At 51.2% G+C, this 9,028-nt stretch overlaps 1 protein-coding gene across 1 annotated transcript; it reads left to right on the top strand.

Moving 5' to 3' along the window:
* Positions 1-231: 231 nt before the first annotated feature.
* On the top strand, positions 232-2,865 carry LOC140915255 (N-acetyllactosaminide beta-1,3-N-acetylglucosaminyltransferase 2-like). Its single transcript, XM_073354833.1, has 2 exons — positions 232-526; positions 951-2,865. The coding sequence occupies exon 2, from the start codon at positions 970-972 to the stop codon at positions 2,158-2,160; it is 1,191 nt and encodes a 396-aa protein (XP_073210934.1). The 5' UTR covers positions 232-526; positions 951-969; the 3' UTR covers positions 2,161-2,865.
* Positions 2,866-9,028: the final 6,163 nt, after the last annotated feature.

Here is a 9,028-nt window from a genome sequence, read left to right as displayed (position 1 = left end):
TCCCTGTACCAAATGGGGGGTGAGAAGCAGGACTGGCGATACGAACGAACGGCTAGAAACCGGTTTGTACTGACCCCACTGCTGCTGCGTGGCTCTCTGAGCTTAATGTCCCTCCCCTCCGCCCTTATTCTCATTGCACTATCCCAGTTGCTTCCTCCCCCTCCCGGACTCTGCACCTGCCTCAAGGTAAGAGCAGATCCTTGCCCCACCCACTGAAAGCTGAGACCAGCTCCTCTTCAGAAGGGACGATCAGCTCCCAGCTCTAGGGGCAAAGTGAGGTCTAGTAGCTAGAGCAGGGGGCTGGGAACCAGGACTCCTGGGTTCTATCCTGGCTCTGGAAGGGGAATAGAGACTAGTGGCTACAGCAGAGAGGCTCAAACCCCAAACTCTGTCACTGCTGCCCCTCCAATCTCCAAGCTTCTGGTTCCAGCTCTCTACTGGATATAAAGAGACAAACCCACATGGGTGAAATGCTCTGAGAACTAAGTCAAGCAGAAGTGCCATGTAAATACCAAAAAGGGCAGAGGTGCGTGTATGGGGGTACCTGAAATACCTTGGGGGGGCTGAACGGGTGTGGGCGGGTAGCTGAATGGCCATGGATATCTGTCAGGGTTTGGGGGAGAGTAGATACCTGGAGGGGTTGTCAGGGTGCATGTGGGGGTACCTGAAACATGGGATTGTCTGTGTGGGGGTGCCTGATACATCCTGGGGGACTGTAAAGGTGTGTGTGCGTGTGCAGGGGGTAGTTGAATGGCCATTGGGGGCTGTTGGTGTGTGTGTGAGACAGGTACCTGGAAAGTCCTGCTGCACTGTGGGGTGTCTGTGGGAGGGGGTAGCTGATCAGGTATTAGGGGAGTGTGTGTGGGGGTAGTTGAGCTGTGGGAGGCTGTTGGGGGTGTGTGGTGGTACAGGGAGGTGCCGTCTAACCCCTTCCCTTCCTTGCCCCACAGCACCCCCCCCATACACACCATGAAGCTCCGCTACATCAAAGCTTATGTCTGGCTCTCCTGCGTCTTTGTCGCCAATGTGGTAGTCTACACTGTAGTGATGCTCTCAAGGAGGCCACTCGGTCTGCAGGCTTCAGGGAGATCAGCCTTCGTTGGGGGCCATTTGAGGCTGTGGCAGCACAGGGACCTCCATGGCCTTCCCCTCTGGAACTTGTTGATGCTCTACATGGACCAGCTGGACAACCCCATACTGAGGAATGCCACAGCCCAGTTCAATCTCACGCTGCCAGGGACGTGTGGAGAGAGCTTCCATGAAGCCTCCCAGAGGTTGACAGATTTCTCCTCCTACCCCAGCCACCTCCAGGCTTTTGTCCTCTCCATGCACTGCAGGGACTACCCACTGCTAGTTGGGCCAGCAGATGATGAGGCCTGCCCAAATGGGACACAACTGCTGGTGGCTGTTAAGTCCCAGTTGGCCAACTTTGACCGACGTCAAGCCATCCGGCAGACATGGGGCCGAACTGGGCTGGTCAGGAACGTGACAGTGCAGACGCTCTTCCTGTTGGGCAGGCAAGGCTCAGGGGATGGGCATCCGGATCTGGAGGCACTTCTGGAGCTGGAGAGGCGGAAAAACAGCGATCTCCTGCTTTGGGACTTCCAGGATACTTTCTACAATCTCAGCCTAAAGGACATCCTGTTCCTAGGGTGGTTGCAGGGCCACTGCCCCAGCGTGGAGTTGATCTTCCTTGGGGGGGATGATGTCTTTCTTAGGGTGGACACCCTGGTGGCTTACGCTGGGAGCCTTGACGCTGTCACTCGCCGGGGCCTCTTTGCTGGCCATGTCATCCAGGATGCTGCCCCAGTCCATGACTGCAAACACAAGTACTATATCCCTGAGTCCTTCTATCAGGGCACCTACCCACCCTATGTGGGGGGTGGAGGGATCCTTTGCTCACGGGATGTGGCTGCCCGGCTCTACGAGGCTTCGTGCCACTTGCCCCTCTTCCCTATCAACAACATCTACCTGGGGATCTGCCTGAGAGCGCTGGCGCTGGTGCCACAGAACCACCCTGGTTTTTGGACCTTCAGCATGAAGGCTGAGGGACAGGAGGACTTTTGTGCTTACAAGGAACTCATCCTGGTGGATCACAGGACACCCCAGGATATCATCCGGCTGTGGCGAGGCCTGCATGACCCTGCTTTGGCCTGCTAGGCCCCATGGTGGTGGCCATGTTGATTGTCTACTTTTCTTTGGTGGCCATCTGTTTTCTAGCTTTCCTTGGTGGACATCTTGGCTGACTGGTTGGCCAGTGTTCTTTGGAGACTATCTTTGCCTCCTGGAGGATATTTCCCCTACACCTCCCTCATGCAGACACCAAGAACTGCTGCTACTCTGGAGGCTTGGCTCTGAATCCAAGGCTGCCATCTTAGTCCTTGACAGCTGGCCACAGTGCTGCTGCTTAGCCCATCGGGGACCACCCCACAGTGCCTCCTGCTGACTAAGCAGAGATTGAGTTCCTCGTGCAGACCAGATACATAGCCAGAGAAGGCTGGGGATGCTGCTGCTGCCGCCATGCTTGAGGGATGAACGGCTCAGTAGGGGGCACTGTCTCCTCACAGTAAGTGCTCCCCCCTATGCCCAGGGGGTTCTTTGCTGCAGGGAGCAGGATGGGGGGGCTGTAGGGGGTGCTCTCCTGTCACAGTCAGTGCTGATCCCAGCATGGAACTAGGGGCTGTTGTACTTAAGTGGTGCATAGACTTAGCAGAGGGGTGAATCGGAGGGAGACAGCTGTCTCAGCTGTAAAATTTGGATTTAGACTATTGAGTTGCAACTAAAAGGGTCATTTTTAAATGCAGTTCATTGGTAACATGCAGAAATCCTCTCATTTTGTTCTTGGCTCCTCCTGCATTCAGAGAAGCAGGGCTTTGTACATTTCTTATAAATAAACAATATTGCATCAAAGAAATACCGGAGTATCAGCAATTTCTCCTCTTCACTGGAACATCCCCAGAGTCCTGAAATTTGACTAGCTGCTTGGGTCGAAAACACAACACAAACTGTACATGGTGCTTCTTGCTGCAGGTAAAATATGCTACCCAAATAACTACAGCACTGTCCATGAATTGTGCTGGCTGCAATGTATTGCATGTCTGTGTGTCGTTGCCTCCTGCTGGACAGAATCAGGCTGGTGGGGAGTGTTTTCTCTGACCCTACTATTGCCTGATCTATGGCTGTTCTATAGCGACACCAAAGATACAATGATCAGGGACTGTAAGACCCAGGAAGGCTGGCCTTGTCTTTAAGGCACAGAGCTGGGATCCAGGAGATCTTGCTTCCATTCCCAGCTCTGCTACAGCCTTCCTGTGTGACCTCGTGCAACTCACTTCATCTGTCTGGGCTTCAGTTTACCCATCTACAAAGCAGGTCTAATAATCCTTCCTTTGTCTAGTTAGACTGTGAGCTCTTCAGGGCAGAGGCTGTCTCTCAGTGCTTGTCTCGAGGCCTGACATGACGGGGGCCCTGAGTCAGGACTCCTGGTTTCTGTCCCTATTCCTGCCATTATGACTGTAGCCAGCTTGCTTCCTCTGTATTCCTCATTTTGCCTGTACCAAGGGTTAATTTATGAACAAGCTTTGAGCTTCCTTGGCAGCAAGAGGCTGGAGAAGGGGAGCGGGACAAGCAGCAGAGCCCTGGGCAGTCACAGGAATGTTATCTGATCATGCTGAGAGCTGCAATTTCACCCCCTAAGCTCCTGTTTACATCTCTCCCATTGCACTCTGGTTATGAACCAGCAAAGAAGTTGAGAGCAGCTCCTTCATACCTGGCCAGGAGCCAGGATAATGCCATGAAATAACCCTCTGCGTAGCGGAAAAAAGAAGCTGAACTGGAAATACAAGATCAGGCGTCAAGGACCCTTGGGGAAATGCTATCTTCTCCCCCCTCCCCCCCCTGCTGTGCCAGTGGAAGTGGGGTCTAGTGGTTAGAGAAGGGGAGGCTAGGGGTGATGGTCAGGACTCCTGGGTTCTATCCCCAGATCTGGGAAGGGAGTGGGTTCTAGTGGGCTAGAGCAGTGGGGGGAGCTGGGGTTCAGGATTCTTGGGTTCTAACCCCAACTGTGGGAGGGGAGTAGGGTTTAGTATGTTAGAGCAGGGGTTCCCAAACCTTTTACTCAAGTGACCCACCAACTGCATTTTGTCTCTTTTTTTTTTTTTTTTTTTTTTTAGCAACATGTGTAGGTCCAAATTCATGCCATCCCCCTCCCCAATCGTAGGTCAGCATTCTTCTCCTCCTCCTCCTCCACGCTACACAGACAGGGAGGGGACCCACCACTTACAGCAGCACCCTCTGGCCAGTGCCACAACCCTAATCCCAGCCCAGTGCAGAGGGGAGGTTGCAGGGGAAGGGAGCTGGAGAGCAAGTCTGCTCTGCACTGACCCTGCAGCAGCAGCAGCTCCTGTCCCATGGTGCTGGGCCCAGTTCCCCAACCTGGTGCGTGGAGTTGCAGCACCACTCAGCTTTGGCCCAGAATGGCCAGAGCAGGGAGTTGGGACAGCCCTGCAGGACACTTTGGAGCTGCCTCTGTGGAGTGAGTGCAAGGCAGGCTCTCTTTCTAACCCCCTTACCCTGCTGGGACCTCCCATCCACACCAGGCCCATGACTCATCTACAACCTTCTCACAACCCACTGATTGGGACACTAGGTTAGTGCAGGGTATATTAGGTACCAGGACTTCTATTCCCAGCTGAGGGAGGAGTTGGGTCTAGTGACAAGAACAGCTCAGGACTGCGAGTTAGGACTCCTGGGTTTTATTCTCAGCTCTGGGATAGGAGTGTGGTCTAGTGGCTAGAGAAGGGCAGGATGGGGGTAGGGAGCTGACTACCAGAACACCTGGATCCTCTGATTTGTCCCTGATTCGTCTTTGTCCCTGATTTTCTGTGTGATCTTGAGGCAAGTCTGTCTTAGTTATCTGGCCCCCATCATGATCGGATCTGCACCTCCCCATGCCTCAGTTTCCCTGTGGCATGGAGATATTTCTGCCTCCTTGGAGAAAAGGAATGTGATACAGTTACCTAATATCTGCACAGCCCTTGGGGCCTGCTGTATTCCTATTCCTCCTGTCAGTTTTTCCAGCGGCTTAGCCCTTACTCCTATTAACTGCCACCAGGATCTACAGCTCTGCATTGCTGACTCCATCTCTGCCAGGATGCCACCTCATTGCACAGAAAGCCTCCTACCGCACCCAAGAAAGAAGTATCTGCTTATTTTTAGGGATCAGAATGATTTAAGAGGTAGCCAGGGGCTTAATTCAAATATTTATATAGGGCTGCTTTGGCTGGCAGTATTTAAAGAAACAAACCGGGCCCTAAACTAAAATATTTATACTGGTCACTATCCTAAGGCTCAAGTGTAAGTAGCAGGGAGGCTGCAGAAATGTTGCACCAGGCTAGGATTGTGTCAGTTTTCACAAGCTAAGGTGGTGGTGACTCAGTAGGGGCACTCATTGGGGATGAACTGATTTCCCCCCTGTGATATGTCCCCTGATACAGAAGGGTGTATGGGGCATAGCATCCCTTCCACATAGGAGGGGAGGGAATGAGTCTTCTCCCCACCACTTCCAATGGTATTTCCCCCTGTGTATACAGAAGGGTATATGGTTTTGTCAGAGTTCCGTCCCCACTCTGGGGTACAGTTGTGGGGACCCGCATGAAAGACCCCTCCCCCCCACAAGCTTATTTCTACCAGCTTAGGTTAAAAACTTCCCCAAGGCACAAATTCTTCCTTGGATGGTATTGTTGCTCCCACCAAGTGAGTAAGACAAAGATTCAGGAAAAGGACCACTTGGAGTTCCTGTTTCCCCAAATTTCAGAGTAACAGCCGTGTTAGTCTGTATTCGCAAAAAGAAAAGGAGTACTTGTGGCACCTTAGAGACTAACCAATTTATTTGAGCATAAGCTTAAGTGAAAGCTTATGCTCAAATAAATTGGTTAGTCTCTAAGGTGCCACAAGTACTCCTTTTCTTTTTGTTTCCCCAAAATATCCCCCTAAGTCCCTCCATCCCCTTTCCTGGGGAGGCTTGAGAATAATATACCAACCAAACAGGTAAACAAGGTGAGCACAGACCGGACACTAAAAACCAATTAGGTTCTTAAAAGCAGAACTTTATAATAAAGAAAAAAGTAAAAGCAGCACCTCTGTAAAATCAGGATGGAAAGTAATTTTACAGGGTAATAAGATTTAAAACACAGAGGATTCCCCTCTAGGCAAAACTTCAAAGTTACAAAAAACAAGGAATAAACCTCCATCTTACCATAGGGAAAATTCACAAGCCAGAACAAAAGATAATCTAATGCATTTCCTTGCTTTACTTACAATTTTTGTAATTTTAGATGCTTATTTCAGGTAGGGCTTTAGGAGAGGGTTTTTTTTCTGCCTGGTCCCTCTCTCTGTCCCAAGACAGCACAACAGAGAGAGCATAAACGAAACCTCCCCCCACAGATTTGAAAGGATCTTCTTCCTTTATTGGTCCTTTTGGTCAGGTGCCAACCAGGTTATTTGAGCGTCTTAACCCCTCACAGGTAAAGGAGGGATTTTATACTACCCGTAGCTGTATGGTTATGACACGCCTCCCCCAGATCACAGACTGTGTTGGACAGCCTGCTCCACACTGGCTGTGATTTCTTCCTGGAGCTGTGTCAATGGAGTGGTATCCCCGTTTGGTCCGTCCTGGGGTGGCTGAGAACATCGGCGCGAAGCTAGTGAACAGCTCCTTGATCTGCTGTTACTGCATACGTCTGAGGGTCACTGAGAGGTTCACCTCTAAAACGCCACCGTCACTTTTTCCTTTGTAGTAGACACCTTCAGGCCACTCAGCGTCATCTCCTCCCTGGGTTGTAAACTGACTAACCTTTAATTCTCTGGAATAAAAGGGCTTTAGAGAATTAAAATGGTACGCTTTAGGTTTGTGGTGGGGGATGCTATGAGATAGTTAACCACTCCCAGGCGCTCTTAGACCGTAAATGGCCCGTCCCATGACGCTTCCATCTTATAGGCCTGGAGCACCTTCAAGACCATGACCTGGTCCCCTACTTTGAAGGAACGCTCTCTGGCATGTTTATCATACCAGGCCTTTTGCTCTTCCTGAGCATCTTTTAGGTTTTCACTAGCTAGGGCTAAAGAGTCTCGGAGGGTGTTTTGCAGGTTGTTTACAAAGTCCAGTATGTTAGTTCCTGGAGAAGGTGTAAACCCCTCCCATTGCAGCTTCACCAACTGTAATGGCCCTTAACCTCGCAGCCATACACAAGTTCAAATGGTGAAAACCCTAAACTGGGATGTGGTACAGCCCTGTAGGCAAAGAGCAACTGCTGCAACACTAGGTCCCAATCATTGGAGTGCTCATTTACAAATTTACATATCATGGCCCCCAAAGTTCCATTAAACTTCTCCACCAGGCCATTTGTTTGATGGTGGTAAGGGGTGGCAACCAAGTGGTTCACCCCATGAGCTTCCCACAGGCTTTTCATGGTCCCTGTCAGGAAATTAGTTCCCGAATCCATAAGGGTGTCAGAGAGCCAACCTACCCTGGCAAAAATGTCTGTTAATGCGTGGCACACACTTTTAGCCCTGGTGTTGCTTAGAGCTACTGCTTCCGGCCATTGGGTGGCAAAATCCATGAAAGTCAGTATGTACTGCTTTCCTCTGGGTGACTTTATCAGAAAAGGACCCAGAACAGCCACAGCTACTCGCTGAAAGGGAACCTCAATTATGGGAAAGCTGGAGAGGGGCTTTGACCTGGTCTTGGGGTTTTCCCACTCTTTGGTACACCTCACAAGACTAGACATAAGTAGGAACGTCCTTGCCCATTCCCTCCCAGTGGAAGGACTTCCCCAAACAGTCTTTGGATCTGTTCATCCCAGCATGGCCACTAGGATGATCGTGGGCTAAGCTCAAGAGCTTTACCCGGAACTTAGTTGGAATACCAACTCCTCTTTGAGCATGCCAGTCTTCCTGGTGCCCACCAGAAAGAGTTTCCTTGTACAAAAGTCCTTTTTCTACAACAAACCGGGATCGATTAGAATAGCTGAGAGGCGATGGGTTGCTCCATGCTGCCGTCCAAGCTCCCTGGAGGCTTTCATCTGCTTCCTGCTTGGCCTGGAACTGTTCCCTTGATGCTGGAGACATCAGTTCCTCACGGGATTGTGGACTTGGTCCTTCTGGAAGCGATGCAGGTGATGGGGCTGGTTCTGTTGACTATGAACCGCTTTTTGCTCGTGCACTATGGGGTATTTCAGGCTCTGGCTGAGCCTCTTGTGTCGGTTTATCTGCTGCTGCCAGGACAGGCTTGGTGGTGCCTTCTGGCTTTGGAATTGTAGACGGGGTTGCAAGCACTGGACTCAGTGCTGGCTGCTCCACCCATTCCGGTTCTGGTTGGGTCTCTGTGACTGGATCCACTACGGCTGTTGCAGTCATTGGCAGGGGATCTGGTTCTACCACCTCAGTTTGGGTCTCTGGTAACACAGATGGAGCCCTTGTAGAAGGCTCAGGAACAGAGCTAGGTGTGACAGCTCGCTTAGCCTGGCTGTGGGTGACTGTTCCCACATGGTTGGCCAAGTCTTCCCCAAGCAGCATGGGAATGGGATAATCATCATAGACTGCAAAAGTCCACGTTCCTGACCAGCCCTTGAACTGGACAGGCAACTTGGCTGTAGGCAAGTTTAAAGAGTTGGACATGAAGGGTTGAATTGTCACTTGAGCCTCTGGGTTGATGAATTTGGGGTCCACTAAGGATTGGTGGATAGCTGACACCTGTGCTCCAGTGTCCCTCCACGTGATAACCTTCTTCCCGCCCACACTCACAGTTTCCTTTCACTCTGAGGGTACCTGGGAGGGATCTGGGCTTGGGGACCTTTGGTGTGATTCCAGTGTAATGAACTGCAATCTATTGGGGTTCTTGGGGCAGTTGGCCTTTACATGCCCCAGCTCGTTACATTTAAAACATTGCCCAGCTGACTGGTCACTGGGGCGAGGTGGGTTGCTAGAGACTGGTGTGGTGGGACGATAAGGTGTTTGGGGTTTCCTTGGG

Source organism: Lepidochelys kempii, chromosome 7 (assembly GCF_965140265.1).
Source record: "Lepidochelys kempii isolate rLepKem1 chromosome 7, rLepKem1.hap2, whole genome shotgun sequence".
In the NCBI taxonomy this organism is placed as follows: Eukaryota; Metazoa; Chordata; order Testudines; family Cheloniidae; genus Lepidochelys; species Lepidochelys kempii.
The sequence above is the reverse complement of the archived record's forward strand: the minus strand, read 5'-3'. Positions and strand labels throughout refer to the sequence as shown.